General features: G+C 47.1%; 1 protein-coding gene across 4 annotated transcripts in view; it reads right to left on the minus strand.

The window, feature by feature from the left end:
* LOC144724558 (uncharacterized) overlaps positions 1–25,358 on the minus strand; it is a 49,080-nt gene that overhangs the window by 12,437 nt on the left and 11,285 nt on the right. The window contains exons 6-23 of one of the 4 annotated variants that reach the window (XM_078603823.1): positions 24,799–25,307; positions 23,460–23,777; positions 22,579–22,762; positions 21,650–21,824; positions 21,172–21,350; positions 17,760–17,984; positions 16,047–16,183; positions 15,534–15,681; positions 12,853–12,998; positions 11,946–12,121; positions 10,486–10,621; positions 9,019–9,304; positions 7,256–7,392; positions 6,397–6,502; positions 4,610–4,817; positions 2,943–3,076; positions 1,352–1,507; positions 512–661 (exon numbers count right to left, since the gene is read on the minus strand). In XM_078603823.1, coding sequence (XP_078459949.1) covers positions 512–661; positions 1,352–1,507; positions 2,943–3,076; positions 4,610–4,817; positions 6,397–6,502; positions 7,256–7,392; positions 9,019–9,304; positions 10,486–10,621; positions 11,946–12,121; positions 12,853–12,998; positions 15,534–15,681; positions 16,047–16,183; positions 17,760–17,984; positions 21,172–21,350; positions 21,650–21,824; positions 22,579–22,762; positions 23,460–23,777; positions 24,799–25,307 — 3,510 coding nt within the window. Of the gene's footprint in view, positions 1–511; positions 662–1,351; positions 1,508–2,942; positions 3,077–4,609; positions 4,818–6,396; positions 6,503–7,255; positions 7,393–8,986; positions 9,305–10,485; positions 10,622–11,945; positions 12,122–12,852; positions 12,999–15,533; positions 15,682–16,046; positions 16,184–17,759; positions 17,985–21,171; positions 21,351–21,649; positions 21,825–22,578; positions 22,766–23,459; positions 23,778–24,798; positions 25,308–25,358 lie in introns of those variants that run through there. The other 3 variants (XM_078603822.1, XM_078603824.1, XM_078603825.1) reach the window with 3 other exon arrangements.

Here is a 25,358-nt window from a genome sequence, read left to right on the forward strand (position 1 = left end):
GTTTGAAATTAATAACTGTGTGCTGTAATTCAAGCTGTCTGTTATTGTCTTTGGGACTATCTTGTATCCTCTCTTTGCAGGATTCTTGTAACCTTGATCAATATAAAAAAAATGGTTCTTACGTCTTGTACTTTTGCTGGCTTTGGAACTCCCTATCATCATGATAATCATCATCTCTTTTTCTGTGTTCCTATGTCTTTGGCTCAATTAAAAAACAATGGGTTAATTCTTATCTGATGTACAATAATCAATGTTGTCTGTTGCTACCTGCTTTTAGTTAGTTGGAAACACACACCGGAATTATTGTCCCCTACTGGCAGACCAATACCCATTTGCAGACAGGCACTGCGTCACATTGTGCCGCACAGGGACAGCTGCCATTGAATGGCTGAGATGAAATGTCATGTAAGGTGCTGTGAGATGCTGAGACATTTGATCACCATATGAATGCACAATTATAAAAGGCCATGTGGGGCACATGCTCAGCACGTGGCCCTGCACATGCGCGCACCTGTGCAGTAGCTCAGGACAGTCTGCATGGCAGCTCGGTGGGCCTGGTCCCACAGCAGGCGAGACGGAGAGTTTGAGTGGGGGTCACCCCCGTTGGGCCACCAGCCCTGCCACAGGTACACCTCCTGGTGATTGTCCACCATGAACAGGGCTGCACTCACACACAGAGATAAGTATGCCAACTTGTAGCGACAGAGACTGTTGTGGAAAGTATTGTTCACTTGGATATGTGTGTGTATGTTGAACTTCTTTCGTACCGTACATAGCCAACCGTGCTAATCAGAGGTGCGGGGGAAGGGCAACAAACTAAACGCAAAAAGCAGTTATAAAGAAATGAGTTTTCAATCTATATATTGTTGGGGCAAGTGTTGATAGAGAGCACCTGTTAAGGATGGATAGGGCACATGAGTTGATGTGGAAACTTGAAACGTGTGGCCACTACCAAACCCAGCTTTCTTTGTCTCCTCGGTACCACTTGATTTTATATCGCATTAGGTACTAATTTAAGTTTGAGTCGACTTCTAAGAGGCTCAGGACAAGTTCAGATATCACTCGCCACTGCTATTAGCAGTGGTTGGGAATCAAACTCAAGTTTCCAGGTTCATAACGCAGCACGCTCACTTTTATCCAGACAAAAAATAAAAAACGTGGTAAGCATCCATTTCTTTATTCATATTCACCCCCAGTGCAAAGCGCCGATGACTCGTACCGTAGATACACACGCCTAGCTTAGCTGGGAGATATACATGTCTAAGCGGTGCCGATGTACACACATAGGCCTGGCTGACTTGGGATGGACACACACAATCGGCTAATGTTGTTCACAAACGCACGCACACACCCGGCTGGCTGCCGCTGTACAGCTCGTCCTGCAGGAATGGGGTGGAGCAAACGGCTCCGGGAATGCGCGCCGCGTACAGCCGCTCCCGCGCCACCAGACGGCCACACGACACCTCCAGGCCGAACAACCGCGGGGTGAAGTTAAACCTGCCTGGGTCTGCACACACAGACACGCGCACACAGATCCCACGTGTCCAGAGAGCATCTATTAAGGCCGACACAGGGCAAGGGAGTCGGTGTGGAGAACACCACGCCTGGCCTCATTCGTCTCCTCAGTGCCGATGTTTACACAGTGGACCAGGTAGTCATTTTATGGCTTGTTCACCTTGGCGAGGCACTAGTTCGGATATCACTTGACATTGGTCGTAGCTCTAGCCGGGACATTAACTTAACTTGCTGGGTACATAGAGCAGTGCTTTAAAAATGCCACCACTCGCCCCCACACACACACAAATACAACGGGATACACACACATAAACATACAGTAGACATGCATACAAGCATGAACATATTTGAGAAGCATACATTGACACTGATAGAAAAAGGCTGAGATACAGGCAGATAAAGATATGGATGGCCACACAAACACCACAGACATGAACAAAAATACAACACAGCAAGTACTTTGGGATGCAGAGAGAGAGAGAGAAGATGATGATAGAAAGGGATGCACTAGTTGACAAAAATGTAGGATGAATGTGAAACAAGTGTAATGACAATAGAGCCTGCATGCGATGTGAGGGGTCAGCCTGCAGTACGAATGCACTCATGTCCACGGGAGGTAATGACAGGTTTATTTGTGTGAGTGGGAAGGGACTGGTGGCTAAGGGAATATTCGAGAAGGAGGGCGTGGTCAGAGGACGGTGGAGTCTGCCGGTAGAGCCAGCGTCCAGAGTCAGCGAGAATGATCGAGAAGGGAGGCGTGGCCTCGTGTCGGTATATAAAAGGGGAGATGTGCGGGAGACTCGGGGCTGTCGCAGTGGGGTCTCCGCCTGATGTCAAGTGAACGTGTCTTCAATAAAGTGCCATCTCAAGAGAAGTGTGTCAAGTCGTCATTACACAAGGATGACTCGCAAGCAGTGGCGTAGCTATCAAGTGTGCAGGACGTGCAACTGCTCCAGGGGCCATGCAGGATCCAGGAACTGGCCTACAAAGTGGAGGATATTGGACAGGGGGCTCCATTTAATTCCTTGCATGAGAGCCCATGCCAATCATGCTACGCCACTGGGCGCCGTGGTGGGCGAGATGTTAACTACTTCGCCTGGTATGCAGGAGGTCATCGGTTCGATTCCAACCCTGACGACTGTACATTTGGAGTTTTCACATCACTGTTCAAGTGGTTGCATGGATTTTTCTCCGGGTCCTCCGGTTTTCCCCTCGACATTTAGAAACATACATTTAGAGTATTTGGCTGCTATAACTTTCCGCATGATAAGCCACTTGGTTGAGCTATAATTTGTAGCCAGGTCGCTTCTGAAAAAAGCCCTACATAGCTCAGTGGGCCTTACTTGGTAAAATAAAAATAGTTTAGTTTAGGTAAGGTTGCGAGGGCGCAGGTAGACGAATGGGGCGTAGAGTCGTGCGCCACACACCCTGCAGCATGCAGTCGTATGCCTTGCGGTTGCGGCGCCCGAGCGCATCCCAGAATGCCGTGGGCTCAGCCCCCTCCTCACACTCCTCAATGTTCAGGCGACTGCTGCTGTGCAGCCCTGCCTCCAGCGGGCACCTGCACGCACACACCACCAGTGGCAGCTACGTTAGGGTCAGCTGCAATGAGGTCGACAAGGTTAGCAATGCCACGTGGATGAGAAACACGGAAACGTCGAGAAAGAAAATGGAACAAAAGATGAAAATATGCATGCTTGCATATACATTGAGAGATAGAGAGAGAGAAACACATGGATTAGAGGACATATGCAATCTAGAGACATGATATTGATTTAATAATAGTGAGTGAGCTTGTGCAAGACTTGTCGCTAAAGGAGATAATAGATGGTGGTTGAGACTAATGATAGAGTGGCAGCCAAGGGAGGGGATATGTTAAGGCTGATGATGGTAGAGTCAGATAATATTGTGCACACATATACAGATAAACAAATTGCTATTGCCATTTAGCATTAAAGAATATTAACTGCCAGAACAAGTGCCATTTATTATCAAGCACCTACCAACTAAAGCTGGCATTCTACAGGAGGGTTTAATGGGGCCTCTATCACGAATTCATGGCTACCTTTGTTTTTCCACTGGCAATGTTGACCATACCATACCACCCTCTCGACGCCATGCCATTGTTAATAGCTGCTTGCTGAAGGCACTTGCCTTAGCAGTTTGTTAAAGGATATACAGGGATCCTTTGTCATATACATACATGTATGCAAAGACATAAATACCCCAATATAACCTATACAGGTTGTTGGGGCAAGTGCTGTTATTGAGGATCTATGAAGATAGTGACCAGCTCAATGCCGGACTGCATTTATCTCACCCGTTCTGATGTTTTCCATACTGCCCCTAGTACTACTTTAAGGCTGAGCTAACCTGGGTACTGATCCAGGCCCAGGACTAGTTCAGATAATCATCACTTATGTTAGCCATGGCTGGGTATCGAACTCGGGTCTCTGGGTTCAAAGCGCAGTGCTCTAACCACTACACTACCGCTCACCACCATACAAACAAAGACATCTCATATAGGCTACACAGGCAGTCAAAGAAATTGCTGTTCGTGAGCACCTATGAAGGTCAACACAGCACATGAGATGGTGCTGTGGTTACACCATGGCAGTTGCTGTTGTTTTATACAACACAACAGGTACTCATTTAAGGCTGAGTCAATATAGGGGAGACCCAAGCCGGGTTCAGATACCTGTGAGCGGGAATGAAACTCTGATCGCCAGGTTCGATACCTGCTCACAGCAAACATCAGTACACGTGCACACACTAATACACTTTTTATTTTACAAGGTAAGGCTCACTGAGCAATATAGTTTTTTTTCAAAAGCGACCTGGCGTAATAAAGTGGCTTATCATGTGGAAATTTATAGCAGCCAAATCCACGAAACACATGTTTCTAAATGTGGAGGGGAAAACCACAGGACCCAAAAAAAGATTCACACGACCACAGGGAGAACATGCAAACTCCAAATATACAGGCGTCAGGGTCAGGATCGAACCCACGACCTCCTGCATACCAGGCGAGGTAGTTAACATCTCGCCACCGCGGCGCTCCACACATACGCACGCAGCACACACAAGCACTCACAGCTCGCCGATGCGTTTGGCTGCCTGCTTTGCCACGGGCCGGCCAGATGGCTGAGCCTTGCAGCCATGCCACAGCAGGATGGACGCCTGGTGCACGTTGAGCAGCAGCATGTGGGCTCGCGAGCGCAGGCTGCTCACGTGGCACGCCACCTCCAGCAGGTGCGCCTCCACCGGTACCTCGCCCCGGACGCAGTACAGCCGCCAGTCACCTAACACAGACACGTGCGCATCCCATATGCTGTGATTATGGTGCAACTAAAAAAACAACGATTATACATGTGTAGGGGTGTTAGAGAGAGAGCCGTTATGCATGGCAGCTTATGGGAAACAAACACAGTGGGCGGGGCTACGTGAGTGCACGGGGGGGGGGTGCTCTCAACGACGTCCGCACCAGGCAGCCCGGGGCCCCACCCCTCAGCGGGGGTTGAGTATAAAGGGGGATGTGTCAGAGGGCTCGGGGCAGAATGTTAAGCTAAACCAGTGAAGACCAAAGATCGTCTAGCTAGAGCCCTGGACTCCCCTGGGACGCCGCCCTTGTCAGGGCCGCGCAGGACCGAGCCAGCGGCATGGTCCCGAGAACCAGAGCTAGTGCTCTGAGACTCCGGGTACCGTAACCCGACTTACCAGTGTCGGGCCAGACAGCCTCCCCTAGCCCGTTAGTGGAGGACTAGGAGGTAGGTCAGAGATAGCTAGCAGTGTATTCCCAGCTAGCCAGGTGAGGGGGCCGATACCCCCTCCAGTATTGTATGTCCGCGGTTGTGACAACTGTTGCGGAATAAATACGTGTGCCTCAACCCCGGGTGTCCAAGAGTCCTCAACGGTATTACACATGTATGGAGGTGCGGTGAAAGGAAAACAAATTAAACACAAAAATCAGTTGTATAGAAATTAGTTTTCAATCGAGATTTGAAAGTGCGTAGCTCCAGTGGCTTCCTAATATTGGAAGGAAGACCGTTCCAGACGGCCACAGAAGTGCATGTGAAAATGCGCGATGCAGTGACCGTCTTTGTTTTATGGCTAGCCAAAAGCCGCTACGAGGATGACCAGAGTTCGCGTGATGGTTTATGCTCCTTGACAAGATCAGCAAGATATTGTGGTTCATTTGTGGCAAGCACAAAGAATTTTCAGCCCTTTTGCGAATCATCTGCAGTCATTAGGAATGTATGACCATACTTCACCAAGCCATGATGTACATACCTGTGGTAATATTTATTAAAATGTAAGTATGCTAATGATAATGACACTCACGCCCATGTGACGAGTGACTTACAGAAATGAATTCAATGTTACGGGGGTATGACGTCAGTATGCAAAAAACTACAGAAGCTAGAGAAGAATCATGGTGGAATTCTAAAATAATAATAAATAAATAAATTCCCCCTTTTTCTGAATTTACTGTTGGATGAGGACCTTGTGGGTCGTGGGGGTCATTTGACCGGACATCAACATCCTGATTGGTGAGGGTTGGTTGGAGGCAGTTACCACACACTTGGTAATGTACTACAGTAATGTACAACAATGGATGTTTCTGTTGCCCACAACATAGCTCCACAAAAGCGCCTGTCACCTGTTTAATGCATAGTGGTCACCGACGCAAGCACTTTCCAGACTCAACCATCCTTAGCTACCAAGATCTGACAGCATCAGGGACATTCCAGGTCATTTGAAAACAGGCACACCTTAGATGTGCTGAGCCTAGAATGCACACGTGATTAATTTAGGCACTCCATGCATGTGAGCGTGGGTGTAGGTGCACGCATAGTAGTGCGAGTAAATAATGCCGCTGACCCTGGGTCCCAGCTTCCTCCTCTTCTCTCCGGCCAGCGTGCACGGTCATCCCACCCTGGAAGAGCTGCAGGAAAGAAGGAGGTTCTCTGCCTTGGGTCACTGGAACCTACAAAACACACAAAAAACCACGGACAAAGATCCCTCGTGTATCCATTCAGACTGTTAAGGCAACTCCTGCCAAACTTATATGAAGGTTCAGCATGGCACGTGAAGGAATGGTGTGGTCTGAACCACACCCCAACCACCATTGTCTCCCTAGTGTTGATATTTGCACACCACACAAGGTGCTCATTTACGGCTGAGTTCACTTAGGGGAAGCGCAGGACAAGTTCTCAAACTCGAGTCGATTGTTAGATCAGTAATGCATTGCGCTGAGCATTGTACCAGCACTCCTCGCGCCCAAACACGCACATGGGTCATTGTTTTAGCAGTGTGGCCCTGTCAAGAGATATAATGACAGTGATATCTAACCTATGACCAAATCACCCTGAATGTGCTCAGTGTAGTCAGATCTTATTAGTTAAGGAAGATGGAGTGTGGTATCATAGGAGAATGAAAAGAAAATGCCTTGCGATATCAAGCATTGCAGGCTTAGGCTGTCAGATGGCCAGGAGTTGGCAATACAGTCAAGGATTATTGAATCCATCTGTGTGGAGCTTTAAATGTTGCCATGTTGTATTTGTTGATTTTTTTCCCGCTGAGTACCCTTGATTCATTTCACAAACACTGTATTGATAGAATTGGCCAAATATCCCATTGCAGTACTCTCACACAAAAAAAACAAATCCTGTGGCTCTACCATTGTTACGATTGTTATTATTGCTGACAGTGACAATGATTAAAGTTGAGGAGAAGTGACCTGAGGTCCCCGGTCTTCCCCCAGCTCCACCGCCATGAGTGCCGTCGTTCCCTTCTCGTCCACCGTGGAGTGCCGGCCCTGCCAGAAGAAGTAGGCGCAGCGCTCCGTGCCGGCCGCGGGGCCCCGTCCGCGGGAGTCTGAGCGGCCCCGGCGAAAATGCGCACCGCCCACAGGATCACGATCGTTGGCCGCATTAAAACAAGCACACGGCGCGAGTGGAAACTCGCCCGTGCAGAGAACACGCGCGGCATAGCTGCGATCGCTCTCGCTGGGACGCATAAAACACGGTACCGCCTGCGACTGCGAAGCGGAGTGAACGCTGGGGCGCGTAATTCAACTGCTGCCCATCGAGACCATATAAAACTATTTAAAACTATTTTTTATTTTACCAGGTAAGGCCCACTGAGATGTATAGCTCTTTTTCGGAAGGAACCTGGCCACAAATGATAGCTCAACGAGGTGGCTTATCGCGTGTAAATTTGCAGCAGCCAAATACTCTAAACGCATGTTTCTAAATGTGGAGGGAATAACTCGAGGACTGGGAGAAAGATCAATGCGACCACGGGGAGAACATGTAAACTCCAAATATACAGGCATCAGGGTTGGGAGCGAACCTACGACCCTCCTGTATACCAGGCGAGGTAGTAAACATCTCGCCGCCGTAGCGGTGACAACCAAAAAAATTCAGCAGCCGGCAACAACTGGCACCTTCGAGTGGCTAAAGGAACTTAAGACATCAATTTATAATAATTTGTGCCTGTTGCACATTCAGTCTCTTCTCTGTGCAAGACATCGTCAAAAAGTACAGTACTGGAAGCGTATCTGTGTTTGATGGGTGTTGAATTGAACTTGATAAAGTAAGATGATGATGAAGCTGACACACTTGCGCCCATGTGACAGCTTATAGATATGTGTGAAATAAGTATTAGACATACTGAGTTAGTATGCTCTATAAGAGGTATGGTGCAATTATAATAAGTTATTTTATTCTAAATAATTAAATAATATACACTTTTATCAACCCACTGCTGGATGAAGGCCTCCAACACAAGTCGGTGATGATAGTTGTTTGATCAGTCTTCACCATGCTGGTCAGTGTAGGTTCGTGAGGAGAAAGTGGTGGGAGATGAGGACCAGTTCAGATATATGGGTCACCACTGATTTTAGCTGTGACGAGGTTTCGAACTCAGGTCAGTGAGCTTATAGTATGATCTGGTCACCAATGCACCTCTGACCCAATTATATGGTGCAAATTACCATTGAACACATTTATAGTAACATTGTAGTCGTATAAATATGGTAGATTTATAGATGCATTATATAGATGGAGCAATTCAGACATTAAATAGACTTAGTTACATAAAAGCTCCAATGCAGATGGGGTTATGATAGAATCATAGTACATTCTAGAAGTAGACCATATGTAAAGTGGGTATGTAACAATCCACTCCTCCAGCAATTCAATTAAATGTAACGATTCAGAGTCGTACGCTTCAACAGTTGGTGCTATTTGTGTCACATTTGCTGTTTCTCATTTTGATCATCTAGTTTGTACCCGTTCATTCGCTATTTTACCCTGAAGTGAATGTTCACAAAGCATCCGCACGAAATGCAAACAATCCAGCCGCCACATTATTATGCGCCTTCTTAATGCACGCACGACAATTCCGAGCATGCACCGTGAGCGTAAGGGATGGGTTTCAGTGGACAAATCGACGCGTCGTTACACACCCGGTGTTTAGCACACAAAGCCGTGCCCTCACCCGTGCCGAGCAGCACGTATCTCCACTTCAGCACGTAGGTGTCACCCTCGTGGAACTGGCCCACGCTCGACTGAGGTATCCGGCTGTAGTCGCAGTCCAGGATGTGCCACACGTCCACGCCGGCTGTTGCAATGTCACGGCCGCCCATGGCGCCCCGCGCCCCCCTGCCGGGTCCTAGCCCCTCCAGAGGGGCCTCTGCGGCACCCGCCGGGTCCTGGGACTCGGAGGGCTCGCTGAGCATCAGGCGAATGTCGCACGGGTGCAGCTCGGGCAGCTGGGCGTCACCCTGGAAGGAACGCACCAATCAGAAGCCTTCATTTGGCCTCGTCGAAATTACGTAATATATGTTTTTATTTTATTTTTAGCAGGTGAGGCCCACTGAGCTGTACAGCTCTTTTCAGAAGAGACCTGGCCACAAATTATAGTTAAACGAAGTGTTTAATTTATTATTTTCTCTTTATACGTGACTTTACCGAAAGAACCAAAGAGTTAAACGAAGTGGCCCATCACGTAGAAATGTGTAGTGACACAAATAAGGGTCACTGTGCTGTTGCGCCAGCCTCGGGTGCTGGAGTGCTGGTGAGCGTCGGGAGCCCCCATTAGAGGCTTAAGGGACACGTGACCGGAGGCCGGGAGCCCGGGCTTGATACAGCAGGGGGCGTGGCCGATGACGCGGCCGAGGGGGGAGCGAGGCCGCGGCTTGGAAAATAAAGGGGGAGTGCCTGAGGGCATTCAGGGATCGTTTTTGGGGATCAACTGGAAAGGACTTCGCTCTTCGCTGCCCGCTCCTCGTTCGTGGTGTAGTTTAGCTGAGATTCGTAGGTCAGGTAGCATGTGTGCTACTGACCCGGTCGTACAGCTTAAGCTCACACGCACATAGCGATCGATAGCCACACCTAGTTAGAGAACCCGGAGTGTTACGGAGCTGTTTATTAAACGTTTTGCCTCCAAGTTATGGTGTGCGCGTCCCTCTGCAACACACTACAAATGTATAGCAGCCAAATACTCTAAATCAATACGGGCGTCAAGAGATGGACGTTGATCATTTTGAATGTTCGGGCAAGTGCTGTTAGGGAGTATCCGTTAAGAACGTTACGGCACATGACGAGTGAGATCGTGTCGTCATAATCACACATGCCCAACTACCTACGCTCGATGCAGATTTTTTCGCATATCATGATAATTCGCCATTTTAGGTTGAGTCAACCTATGGGAGGCACAAGCTATGGGCAAGGGCGTCGTGCATGGCCTGGAATTGAACCCAGGTAATCGTGATCGTGGCACAGTGCACAAATCATGACTGCTTCACGTGAGAGAGTACGACTACTACCACAAATACCCACTGAATTTATCCATAGCTGGGAATTAATTGCAGGTTTATGGGAGTCATAGTGTACTGTGCTCACTACTACATGGATGGTAGGGCAGGAAATATGCAGGGGAGGAGCAGAGGTGATCAAGGCTCACCCTGGCAGGATCACGAGGAGGTCCACCCGAGGGCACTGCATCAAACCAGTCGAGGAACTTCTGCTTGAAGAGGATGGTCTCGCTATGCTGGATCAGGCGGCCAAATATGGCCCAATCGGGACGGCCGCGACCCTTCCTGCACAACAGGGGACAGAAATGTGCGAATAAATTGCTGTCATATTGTAATGGTTAGCACACTGGACATGCAATGCAGAGGACACCGTTGTGATTTCCCAGCACAGCAGTTTCAACAAAGGACAAGTTTCTTAATACTGATGTGACTACTTTAGCTCACAAGTTGAATGCAAGTAGGGCACAGTGTTAAGTAGGGGGTCTGAGATAAGCCAACCCTCCCCCCCGCCATAAAAAATTCACATCAGGGTGCAATAAATTACATTCATAGGTAAGATTACTGGTCAGGCCTCTTAAGTATTTGACTTGCATAGGCAATGCAATGCTGCCCCCACTGCAGGCATGCGCGAGCCGTAGCCCCACCCCTGTGCTGGTGTGAAGCCATCGGGTTCAGAGAGGGAGCAACGGCGGCCACGCATGTGCTGTGACACGTGGTATTTTCAAGTTGGAGTTGGAGAATAAAAGGGAATCTACCCTGGATAAGTCTTCACATCCATCGCTGTGCACACGTGAACCCCCAAGTTCGCTCACAAACTCATTATACATTTAGTTTTAGTGATCTGTGCCTAACGCCTGACACTCTGCACACTGTATGCAATGCTGGGTAATTATATTATATTCTTAGGTTTTTTCGGTAAAGTCACGCAGGTAAAAAATGTTAATTAATTATTGGGTAATTACTTGAATCCGAGTGACGTCAGAAATTATACAGTAGAATGTCTGCACCACGCTAACACCTTCTGGAATGCCAACTCATGAATTGGTTTTGAAAAAAGGAACCATTGTAATGCAGATTCGAAATCTCAACCCCAAAAAAGGATTATGCAATGGCACACATCTGGTGATTCGTGAATGCACCGTAATTTTGTGGCTGAAATAATTGCAGAATCAATCGTGGAGATTTTGTCTTCATTTCTAGAATTGATCGGGCAACGTCTGATGTGAATTTACCATTTATTCTGAAGCAAAGACAGTTTACAATCATTCCTGGAATTGCTAAACACTGTCATAAGTTACAAGGACACACTTTTGAGTATGTTAGACTACATCTCAATGAACCAGTTTTTTCCCATGGACAACTTTGTTGCTTTGTCAAGATGCAAAAAATCCAACCAATATCAAAGTGCTGATTCAACAGCACAATTTACACGAAATATGATATAAAAATAAATATTTGAATTAATTCAATACAATCTTTACATACAAGTTTTATGAACCTGTCATGTAACGGGCAATTGCACTAGTTCTGGAAATAAACGATTTACAGTTTGGAAGTGCTACACAGGGACTGGTTTTTGGAGGGGTGGTCGAGCATTGGCATGGCCCACCGTGGGATGAGGCTATTGCACTCCCCCGGATCCAGGGGGTTGATGTCGCAGTTGGTGTAGTCGAAGGTGCCGTTCCAGAGCTGTTTGGCGAGTTGGAAGGCCACGGCGCGTGCCGCAGATGGGACCCCACGCCCACACCACACGTACACCTCGCTGCCGAAGTCAAACACCAGCACCTGCCACGTGTGGGCATGGATATGACAAGCTCCATCATTGAGACCACGCGCACGCCTTAAGGCCCACTGATTTATAACGTGCCTAAAATGATCGCAACTCAGCATCATTCCCACCAAACGTTGCAAGAATTAATTTCATACTGAAAACTTTCAAAGGTAGTGCAGAAAATAGTCTCATTTTTTTTTAAGTGTGATAATATGTCTCCTAGCTTAAATATTAGGTGGCACCCATCTTCAGTAGCTGCCCGGAGCCACAGGTGGAAATCCAACATTTCCATGGTTAAGACCACGCTGACTTACAGTGGTGTTTGGCAGAGGTGGGACAAAGTCATTGTTATGCAAGTCCAAGTCGAGTCGCAAGTCATCAAATTCATGACTCGAGTCTGACTCGAGTCCAAGTCACATGACTCGAGTCCACATCTCATAGGTGGGACAAAGTCATTGTTATGCAAGTCCAAGTCGAGTCGCAAGTCATCAAATTCATGACTCGAGTCTGACTCGAGTCCAAGTCACATGACTCGAGTCCACACCTCTGGTGTTTGGTGAGTGTGGTAAAGCATGGTGAATAGTGTTCAGCAGTGTGTAATGAGTGATGTTGTTCAGTATGCAGCCTCGTGTGGCGAGCAGTGTTCAGTATGTGGTAGTTTATGGGGAGCGTGATCTGCAGTGTCCAGCATCATGTGGTTAGCTGTGTGCAGTGAGAGTAGTGAGTAGCGTGCAGTGCAGCGTACGTCGCTGGGTTCCAGCAGCTCCTGCGTGGGGACGCGGCCCCAGGCGCCGTCCTCGGGGATGAGTTTGTCGTGCACCATGCGGTAGATGCAGTTGGTCTCGGCGATCACGCCCTCGTACAACTCGTCCTCCTCCGTGCCTCCCGATGCTACCGGGATGCGCGTGAAAACACATTAACCCACCGACTGAAGCTGAACCATTCACAAATGATTTTTGGGTCAGGTCGTGCGTTGGACACCCTCTTCCACCCGATATGGCCAATCGGTAAGGGTTGTCTGTTGAACAAATGTACAAATATATTACTGCTTCGGCACACCATTCTGTGTTGTAGTGCGATCTACAACGTTTAACAATTGGGACCGTTATTTCGCTGGTATTCACAACCAGTTTCATCAGGCAGTTTCTGGAAAAAGAATAAACAAAGCTGAACCGATTCATCAATTAACTGTTAAAAATTGCCATTGACATACCTGTCAACCCATACGGTTTACCACTATTCTTGTCCATACGGCGTACAGCCATTTCAATACATGCAAATAAAAATCATATGGCCAAATAAAAAAAGTTTTTAACCCTTCATAATTTTCTGATTATTTTTGTACATTTACGACATGAGTGTGTGCATCCACATATCGAGCAAGCAGCAGAATCAGCATCCAAGATCACAGACAGTAGCATGATAAGTAGCATCATAAACACCAATGATCAACATTAATACAGTTTTTGTTTTGTAACATAATTTTGGTCTATTTGTTTGTGTTTATCCCTTGTGATGGAACTTTGTAGGATGAACGTTGAGATTTATAAGGACACGGGGTGACCAATAAGGTGTGAATTGGTCTGTAATAAGAAGGCACTGATAAGGGGTTGACAGGTATACATTGACTAAGTTCTAACATGTCGGCTTTCACAACCAATATCATCCATAATACAGGTTTTTTGGGTTAAATAGCATAAATATATAAATGTGTCATTAAACCCGCCACCATCTGACACAGCCAATTAGTAAGGTTTGTCACGTAAACAGAACATGCCATTTCGGTACTCGTACAGCACACCAGTGTGTTGGACAGCAAAGCCAGATTGTAAATGTTGTGGCTTTGCTCTTCAACAGTACTGAGATTGTAAATATTGTGGATTTGCTCTCCAACACACCAGTATTGCTGTACTAGTAAAGAATTGGCGAGTTCTGTTTACGTGACAAACCTCACTAATTGGCTGTGTCAGATGGTGGCGGGTTTAATGACACATATATACTTATGCAATCTAACCCAAAAAAACCTGTGTTATGGATGACTAAATTTTGTTTGTGGTCAATTACTCAGGCCCCTTAAAAAATGGCAGCCAAGGCGTGAAAACCGCCTCCTTCCCTACATGGGACGCTTAGCTTCAAGCAGATGGTGGTGGTGACATCGCCCTGCCATTGCCCATCGCACATGAGAACAGAGATTTGAAACTTAATTTTCCCCCAACTATTTTCGCGCTATCCGGCGAGTCGATAACTGGACGGATAAGTACTTAAACACAGTGATCGGATAGCAAATGCAGCCAATACCCACAGCACACCATGACACTGTTGCAAGGATTGTTTTATTTTCAGGCCATATGGCATGGCCTATACCCATTACCAGGAAATCAAGTTAGAGACATAGGTGTTGTGGGTTGACATACCACATCACAAGCAAACTCGTAAACATGCACACACAACCTCATACATACTGACAAAAATCTCTAACATATGTGTTTAGCTAGGGAAGACTGCTGAGGCAAGCTCTGTTAGTGAGCACATTTAAGACCTGCGTGTCATATGAGGGGATGTGTGGGCCAGTCCTTGGTTTGGTGTTGACTGCAACACACCGCCTACAGTGCTTATTTATAGACGAGCCAACCCAGGGGAGGTCAAGTTCAGTCTATTTGCCACTGATGATGCAGTCAGCCAGCAATCAAACCTGGGTCGCAGTGAATTCAGCATAGTACACTAACCAGTGGCCCTTAGCTTAAACACAAGGATGTATTGAAAGTAGTGTTAAAATGGCACAACAAGAACAACATTTGAAGGACTGTTTACATACATTTCTACACAAAAGTGTTTTATCCAAATTATATTTTAATTGCAGTAAACCATGGGTGACATGTTGAGATGATACATTGTCTATATGCAATGGTTACAAAAGGCAAAGCATCAGAGCCCATGTTAGACAAGAGTTTCTGGAAGATGACATCAAATAACTACTTCTCTGGTCCCATCAATTGCCTCTTACCTACAATGAGCCGTGCACCTTCACACATGCCCTGCGACAGAGGTGTTTAATGCATAGCAATCCAGCCAAAATGTGAAAAATCATCGAGTTGAACTGTATCAAATTATGCGAAAAACTTAATTTTACGTGATTTTTTTTTGTTCAAAGGGAACTGGAAAGAGTCCATCAATTTTATCAGATATGGAGGGGTTGCACCACCACATGTTGTTCGGCCTGATTTCCAACGTTTCACTCAGTCAAACATCATGAAACGTCGGACATCATGCTGAAAAGAAAAGCGGTACATCGTAAAAACACATCGGAGGGCCATACAGCACATGCCGCAAAAACCCACAGGGCGGCAACTATCTTGGCAGCTTCTCGCTCAATGCTCTGACATGGCAACGACGGCTGCGTGCATCCGCGTCGTCCCTTGGCCTCACCCTGGTAGGGCGTGAATCCACCAAGGTGGGCCCAGAATCCGCGCGCACGTCCACTGTCGCAGTTCACACCCTCCTCGATCACGTGTACGCTCCCGGCTCGGCAGCCAAGGTCACGGCGAGACTGGATGTATCCGGCGAGCTCCGCGGCCTGGCCAGCGTGGATGATAGAAGGACACAGGCTATAAACACGTGTTCATTGTTTTACGTACACAGAATGGGGTGAAATCGGAGAATGTGCATCTGATTTGATTGCCTTTTCAAGTAAGCACCGGCTAAAAATCGAAGAAGCGCAGATGCAAAAGCGACAAATGAGCGAGGAATACCATATTCAATGTTCCCCTTCTTTTTTGCATGCTCGGTTAATCTGCAACCCAGATAATCCTCAAATGGATAATCGAGAGTTGACCGTATGAGTTACCACGAGCAGAAGTGTGGTGCGCCAAGCACTGTGTATTTTGCTTCCCACCGACTGTTGTGCAAACACCCACGCTCATACGCGAGCTTAAGCCTCACCTTGTTGCGCTCCGCCGGGTTTGAGAAGTGTCCCACCCACAGGTAGCAGTGGTGCGGTGTCACCAGAATGAAGCAGTCTCCGCTGTTCAGGGAGGTGGCTCTGGGCTCCACAAGCCGCGTCTGAATGTGGCTTCGGCCTAAGCGTGAGCAGCACACAAAATTGAATTTTTCTCGGGCGGTGCCACAAGTGGCAAAGGGGGGGTGGGGGGGGGATGCCCCCAAATTTAGCAGACTCTGGGACGGGGGGTAGGGAAGAGGGGGCAACCAGTAGTTTCATACCCCGCCCCCCCCCGCCCTCTACTAAAAATCTCTCAAGATGGGTTTATAATCCAATTAACCTTTTTTTACACTAAAAAGTATTCGTCACGATTAATCCCCCACACCTCAGATTAGCACGGCTAGCTATGGTGGGAAATAAGTTCAACATACATTGCTGTACACAAGCGTCTGTCATCAGGTGTGAAAGCAGTCTGCCTCAGCAGCAGATCATGCTTTCACACCTGATGACGGATGCTCGTGTTGCGCCCGAAATGTCGTGATTTATTTAATTTTATACCTACGTGACTTTACCGAAAGAACCAAAGAGTATGGATTCCTGCAGTCACGAAAGCTTAAAATCAAGATACATTGCTGTATGAAGGCCTTCCTGAGCTGTCACCATCTCTCAGTCATGTGGTGTATTAATCTATTTAGCACCTGCACACAAACCGATTTAATTGCTCAGTCTTAGTTGTGGATGCCATCTCAGGTGCTTTCCCTCATTTGGCTGCCACTCCATAATGAGTCCTGACCACTGGCCATCACGCACCTCTGATTAGCACGGTTGGCTATGTACGTTGTGAAAGAAGTTCAACATACATACATATACTTCATCACCCCTTCAAGTGATGTGTCCTGCTCAAATCCACTTCGTTTTCTTTGCCTTTTTGTATGTTCCGTAATTTGCGTCTTCCTGTTACAATATCCGAGTGTAATTTCAAGCTTCTTAGCACACTTTTTTTCGTTTGTTCCATTTTATTTTTAATTGTACATGTTTTTGTAAGTAATTATTATCAACATGTTTTTGTATGCTTAAATAATATGAATAGTTTTAATGACAATCATTTACTGCTTTTTGTCAATCCACTGCTGGATGATGGCCTCTCTATGCAATGTTGGTCATGGCATTTGTTTGACCATACTTCACTATATTAGTAAGCGTTTGTTGAAGTGGGGCCTCAAGACCAGTTCAGATACCCCTGACCAATGATATGAACCTTGGACTTTATAGTGCAGCACACTAACCACTGCTCCCCAATATCAATAGTGCAGAGTAATATTGAGATGGAATAAAAATAAAGTTAGAAGTTTTTCTCAGTGGAGAATTGCAGTAGCTAAGGAAGTTGAATTGAAACTATATCTGGAGAATGGATTCAAACCCATGCCATTCACATATTAAACTAAGCTGCTATCCTCTCGGCTACAGCTCCTCCACACAGTAACTGCCCCTCAGCTTCCTCTACCCTGGCCCCCTAATGCCCCCCCCCCTCCTCCATCATGGGGTCATTTAGCCCTCCCACGCTACCAAGACATAAATCGTGGTACTGATCAGCGGCCAGGGACACTTTAACGTGAGTTCCTGCTAAGTGAACTGGATATATCTGACCTTCCTGAGATGCTCCCGAATGTAAACTCTAAAACAAGTTGACAACCATCCATTTTCCACCGACTGACCTTTGACCTGCAGCAGCATGACTCGCTTGTAAGGGGTGGCTGCCGTGGTGGTCTTGCTGCTGCGTGTCTTGGCCACGGCTTGTGTCTCCATGGAGACAACAGGCACTGCTGGGGCCACTGCTGGCGCTGGGGGTGGTGGTGGAGCCGCTGGGGGTGGTGGTGGAGCCACGGGGGCAACGAGGGGCGGCTGCTTCGTGACTGGCCGCTGGCTGGCCGATGTCCACGCTGGATCCGGTGGTGTGGTGAGCGTGGGTCGGGCCAAATATCAAACGCAATTGTCAACAAAAGCCAGTATCATCTCAATGCTCGTGTGTCCATTCACACTGTGGTCGTTTGTACGTTTCAAAAAAAGAAAAACCAGTGCAGTTGTTTTGCTCAAAATGTAAAAAAATTAACCACTTACTATATATCAGTTATTTTCCATGAAATGGTGAGGCGGTACATTATCTGTCATCTCATACCATTTCAAGATCCATTCTGTCACAACAAGTATAAGCAGAACCATAGGAGGGACATTGCGTTTCTACCCATCCTGTGGCTCCACTTATACTCATGGGGGGAGTGGTGGGGGGTGATCATGCCCCCTACGTGTCACAGTGAGGGAGCCAACGGTAGACATTAGCCCTTGCACTAGAAACCATGCGAGTGATAGCAATGTTTGTGGAGAAAGTGTTCGGAGCTAATGTTCTTAATTTTAACCGTACGAAAAAAATACGTATTACTATTAATTCCATTAAAATTTTCATTTCAAAAAAATTGCACATCATATTTGGAACGTTTCAGTTGATTAAAAACTGCGAAGAAATTGTGTCTCTTGATAGCTGAAGGAAATGGGATAGCTTTTTGGCCTCCGGTAGCAATAACGTTTTATTTATTACAGGCAAAACGAACCTCCTTATTTTTTGTCATTAATGCTCATTCGATCTGAATTGAAGTGAATTCTTCAAAAACGAAACACTCAAATGAGCGTATTGTAGTAATCTGAGGAGGGCAATTGATCCCCGTGTCCTTCTAACAATACACAAGGCTGCATTGTGTCCCACCTTTGAGAATCGGCACAGTTACCAAGAAACAGTGCCACCTCTGTGCCACTGCCCTCCCATTGGAGCCCTCAGTGACACAGTGGAGTCAGGTAGCATCCCCCCCCCGCCAAACTTGTAACATTGTCGTGGTACCATGGTCAAAACAGTTGCAACCCACAGATTTACTTTTTTCTACGTTCAAAAAAGCTAATGACAAATGCAGATGAGGTTCTACATCGTTAGACCTCCTTTGCCAGTACCAAAATATGAGAATAGGGTTTTTCCCCTTTTTTCAGGCAACAAAACTGAAACCTTTTTACAAGGATGCATGTCTGCATTAACCACAATACTTGCAGTCAAAATGCAAACAAAAATGATGTAGATGCTTACCCCGAGCCCTCATTACTTTGATAGTGCATTGTCTTTGAGCTGTACGCCTTTTGGCGTCATTTGGTCTAGCACCGATTGAGACGAGGCTCAAAAGAAAGCTGTCTCTGGTGTGGACCAATCAGTTTCAAGGCTAATGCATTATATATTATCAGAGTGTGTTTTTTATTTGCATTTTGACTGCAAGTATTGTGGTTAATGCAGACATGAATCCTTGTAAAAGGTTTCAGTTTTGTTGCCAGAAAAAAGGGGAAAAACCCTATTCCTGCAGTTAAGTTGTTTTCCACAAATAACACTTGGCAAGTATAACGGGATATCGAGTCGCTTCGATAGGCAATGCGTGAGGCTTGGGGCTGGGGCACGTGAACGAGTTACGCATTAAACACGCATGCATTGTTAAAAAACACACGCGTTCCACGTGGCCCGAGTTAAACTCACAGAGCGTGAAACTTGCAGGGACACGAGGAGGGGGGAGCAAGAAAAGAATCACGGAAAGCCACCCACGGGCTCGGACAATTTGGTTAAAACAGAGCAGCACTCGGGTTAATGAGCGTGCGGGCACGATCACACCGATCACACGCAAACACACACACACAGGCACACCGTGCAAGCATACCGACAGGAAGAGGTGGGGGTGGTGGGGGGGGTGGTGGTGGGGGCGGTGGGGGGGGCGGTGGGGGGGCTGCGGTGTGTGACTCCATGGGCTCTCCCCGCTGGTTAGCGGTCTCCCTTGCAGGCTCAATAAACTCCGAGGATGGTTTGAGCAGCAGCGCTAGAGGAACAAGCGCTGGTTAATAACACCGGATTGGAAGTCACCTCAATCCCCGCCTTTGTGCATCGTGTATCGGTGATCTAATGCGTCATCAGGTTGCGTGGCGTTAAAAGTGGTCAAGAAGCAACAAAATTCAAATCTCAATCAAGGCTTGACTCAGACCATCATCCTTCGAGGGTCAATCAAATGAGCAGTCTTTTGGAACGACTCACTCTTACCATGGAAATGTGGAATTTTCACTTCCAGCTCAGGGCTACCAAAGGTCCAAACAAAAGGACCAACTCTATTGACCATTTGAGCAGAGACCCTTTTTGACCTTTAAAATTAATTTGAGAACATATTGTTTTGCGCATTCCCTAAAAGTACAATGTGAAGTATTATCTTGGCATGAAGCTGATAAATACTTCAATTTACATTCAATGCCCCCTCTCCAAAGGCGACATATTGCGTATTATGCTTGGTGACGGCCTTATGGTTTCCAGTGAGCAGAATGGCACTAAACTTACTAGGAATTCAATTTGCTCGCTACATTCTAATAACAATCATCTATGAAGCACATCTATTTATACATGTTACGGTGTTGGCTTGAGGTGGTACATTTTATTACCCAGCATAACACAGTAGTTATAAATTGTATTTTATTTCGCAGCATTATTTGGTCATGTATTTAGCCCCCCTTCTACCCACCCCCACAATATGAAATTTTGTATGGTTTTCTCTTCATTTATATACACATTGACAAGTGTTACATAAACAAAGTCTATGCTGATGTTGATAATGATCATACATTTTAAGTTACTACGATCATGCTGATGATAATCAATAATATAATTTTCATGACTCTAAGCATTATTGTGATAATTGGTGACCATAATTAAAGGCTGGTTATGATGAAGATGATGGTGCTGATGGTCACACTGCTGATGGTGATAACTATTATGATCGCAATAGTAAAGGGTGATGACAATAACCACCAAGCTAGAAATGATGTTGACGATGAAGATGGTGATAATGATAACTGTGATGATCACTATCATAATGAAAATGGCGATGATGACCACCGTGATGATGACGACGACGATGCCGATGAAGGCGATGATGCTGAAGAAGATGGCGATACTGACGACCACAGTGGCAACTACGACGATGATGACGACAACTGCAGAGATACCGACGGTGATGACCCCTACGATGGCAACGATAGTTAACGATGCTGCGGCGCTTGGCTCACCAGGCCGCGCGTGGCAAGCGCTGTGGGGCCGTGGAGGGCTGTTCATCTCCAGGCCCAGGGCCACGTCCTCGGACCACACATCGGCGCGCGCGGCCAGCACTCGCAGCGGATTGCGGGAGGGCACGGTTCGGCGCAGCGGGCGCACGGCGCGCCTATGCTCCGCCAGGCTGAAGTCCAGCCTGGAAAAAGCGCGGAGACAAATCGAGGTGCTCAACCCAGCGGCGACGAGAGCCTTACCCTCGCACTTTTTGCCCAATCCATCTTGTATCATCGTCATACATCATAAATATTCGTGATATCATCGAGCACTTATTTTGGCAGTGGAGTTGTGGCACAGCGATTCGTGCACCGTGTAATGAATCCGGTGACCTGGGTGCGATTACAAGGCACGTGTTGTGGATTTTGTCAGCACGGGTTTGAAGAACCGAAGCACGTAGGCCCTGCCGCCCGGCCCCCGCACATCTGCTCGTGTGCTCACCGTGGTGTGTGCACGTTGGCCACATAGGCAAAGTCTTCATCGCTAAACTCCGAGCCAGCCCAGCCCCCTCGGCCAGTCTGCAGATAAAATCCTCCGTCTCTGGCAGTTGCCTCCCTGGCAGCCGTCTCCCTGGCAACCGCATCCCGGGCCATTCGGATATGTGACCGTGCCTTCTCTGCAATAGAATTATAATTGCAAAAATAATAATAAAACATTTCAACAGAAAATCGTCCAACAGGTTTAAAGTTTTTACTTGGCATACGGCAGCTGAAAAGTTATTGCCATTAAGTGCACGGGGGCAATCCATGTGTGGAAAGGGTTTGTAGCAAAGTATGCACGGGTATATCTGACGCCTAATTGTTATGCTGCCTCCTACAAGCACTGCTCATAAGCGAGCAGTGAATGTCGTGCAATGCTCAGAGAACAGCGCCGCAGGATAACATCACAAAACTACTTTGGATGTCACCTCAATAGACCTCTTATACAAAATAGGAGCATACCTTTCATATGCCCTGAAAAGAGTGTTAATTTCATGTCATTCTAACCTTTTTTTTCTCAGATATTGAATGTATAAAATAAAGTGAGAAACAAATTGTAACATCATTGTTTCTGAGCTGAAAACATTGGAGAGCCCGATGCAATCATGGGCGACTAAAACCCAGATTCAAACCCAGGATCTGAACAGTGCGGGCTCAGTGTCTCTGACACAGAATTACCCTCTGTGCCAAACTGTGAACTAAAATAACTCTTCCTTCTCATATTAGAAAACCACTGGAGCTATGCACTTAAAAAACTAGATTTAAAACTAATTTATTTAGAACCGCTGTTTGTGTTTAGTTTGTTGTCCTTTCCCCACACCTCCGATTTCGCACGGTTAGTTACGTCTGGTGCCTCTAACTACGATGCCATGAGTTCAGAGGGATTAGTACCGACGTGTGCCGCCCTGCGGTCCGGTGACGGCTGTGCGGAGCGGCCTTGGTGTCCGTGCGGGGCGGAAGGTCCTGGTGCCGTTCCCCGCATTGTGCGTCCCTCCTCCCTCTGCGCCAGCAGTTGCTTGCGGTCGGCGACTGTCAGCATTGCTTTGTCGCTCCTCTCTTCAGCCACTCGCGCCTCCTGCTATTTACAGAAGGAAAAAAAACCCACACTGATTTGGTGCAATGGCGAATGCCATTAATGGCAGGCATGCACAATGGAAATTTTTGGATTAAAAAAATCCCAAATTTATTCCAATTGTGTGCTCAGCAGCATGTCAACATGTGAAGTATTTATTCTGAACTGTGGCAGAACAGTGAATCACCCCGTGTTGGGGAATGGCCCGTAAAAAGAGAGCTCACAGAACCACTGTTGAGATAATTGCAAATGGCTTCTTTTCCACACAAGAGGCACTGTGCTTTAACATTACCAGCTACAGGGAAATTTCATTTTTACCAAATGAAGTGAAACACCAAATTTCTTACGATGTTTCTTTTGTTTGTCATTTCTAACTGGCATGAAATAATGTACGCACTATACCTGGAGAACCTGGTTTTACCTTGAGTGGCTGTGACCCAGATTCCAGCAAATAACTTTCACCCTTGACCCACTTGGGCCACCTCTACGCAACGTCATTTAATTAATTCATCTAAAGCAGGACAATTTCATGAATGGGATTAATCTAATATCGTGCCTCACACGAGCCGACTGTGCTCCTGTCATCAGCTATTTTCACAATAGTGATGTCACACTCAGCAAAAACAATTGGTCAGTGATGAAGTTAGGCACACAAAACCCATAAAATACCTCATGTGAGAGGTGAAGCCACATAACTCACCTGGAGAAGTTCAGCCTTGGAGGAGCCAGTCTGTGCATGGGCACGTGGCTGTTTCATTGGCCGCTGCTGCTGCTGCTGTTCTGGGAGCAGTGGCTCAGACTCCTGCCCAGATGCCAGGTGGATTTGCTGAGAATGGCGCTGCATGGGTGGCCACTGCTGTTGCTGCTGCTGCTTTTGTGACTGCTCAGCCAGGCTGGCTGGCTGCTGCAATGGGAGGGGCGAGTGCTGTTGGGCCGGGTGTCCCCACAGCCTGGACGATGACCCCGTAGGCTCCAACCAGGGCTGAGGAGACACCTGAGGGATGGCCTGGCCCTGTGGCTGCAATGATAGCATCAGTATTTAATTTATTATTTTCTCTTTATACGTGACTTTACCGAAAGAACCAAAGAGTCATTCCTGCAGTCACGAAAGCTCCAAATTAAGTATGATAGCATCATTCATTTTGATTTACACAGCATTCACAGGCTTCCCCCACGCCACACATCCCCACCATACACAAGCACGAGTGTATGTATGTAAGTAGGAATAGACATGCTATTAATCACTCGCTTTTGACACGAATAATGCATTCATCGGATTGTGTAAAAAAAATAGATATCATTTATGTAAGTTATATGCGAATGTTAGACTTAGTGCCCAAATGGGACCGAGACAGACCGATGATCACAGACAATACAAATGGGAGATTGGCAAATTAGACAAAAAATTGTTTTGATTCTAATTTATCATTGATCCCAGATCATGACTGTTTATCAACCCGAAAGGATGGAAGGGGAAGGGATTGGGAGCTAAGGAGAGTTGAATCTTTACATGTCTCATGAACATCAGTGCAAGTAACCGACTACTGGATAACAGGACTCCCCACACTGTGTGGGCTACGGGAGTTGTTTAACAATAACTTCCCCACTCTGACGAGTGCAGGTTTGGTGAAGGCAGGAAGCAGAGACACGGGAGCAAAGAAGTGCAATTCAACATTGGAAATTTTTTACAAAAAAAACGAATTTGAAAATTTACCGGCAAAATACTCAATTTGGAATTGTACAAGCAACACTGACCCTACAGTACAATTACTGCAGACTATGTCTGTTGTAAAAAAAGTGCTTTTGTGAAGAGCTTGTGCTATAATAATGGTGAAAATACCAAATGTACTAATTATTTTATTTGAATGGCTTTTGCTGCAAAGACCATCTGCTACCCACCACTTAGCCCCACCACCTATTACGACCTAAGCACTATCCAGGCTCAACGCTCACGTGCCTAGTATACAGACAGTATTATCCAGAAACACATACGCACTTCCATGCTATTGACAGCACACGCAGCATAAGCACAAAGTCACCTGGTGTGACGGGCCGGTGGACTGGGTCTGCGGGGATGCCCGGTACAGAGGCCCCTCCTGTGGCACGGACACGAGCAGCACTCGCGGCTTGGGTGATGTTGGGGGCGGCTGCTTCTGCGGCAGCTGCAGTAGGGACAGAGCCGGTTGATGCTTCTGGTGCTGCTGTGGCACTCCCTGCTGCTTTGGCATTTCATTCTGGGGCGATACAATTCCCTGCTGCTCCTTCTGCTGCGGCTGCATTCCCTGTCGATCGGCCCCCTGCTTCGTGGCTGCTACCCAGGGCTTGGGTGATGAGTGCGACTGCCCGTGTGCTTGCGACGGGGCGGTAGTGGCCTGCGTCGGGGGACCCACCCAGGGCCTCGCGGCGGCATTTGTGGGTGACGAAGCGACGTTGGTAACCCAGGGCTTGGCCGCCACGTGGTGGCATGGACGCTGCCACGGCTGGAAGGCCGAGCACGTGGCGTTACCGATGCCCTGCTGCAATGGAGCGGGGCCCAATGCGTCTACGTCTGCCGGGCGAGAGGTTCAAGAGACAGGGAACTCACTGTTAATACGTGGAC

This window comes from Lampetra planeri, chromosome 21 (genome assembly GCF_965212315.1).
Source record: "Lampetra planeri chromosome 21, kcLamPlan1.2.h2, whole genome shotgun sequence".
NCBI classification, from domain to species: Eukaryota; Metazoa; Chordata; class Hyperoartia; order Petromyzontiformes; family Petromyzontidae; genus Lampetra; species Lampetra planeri.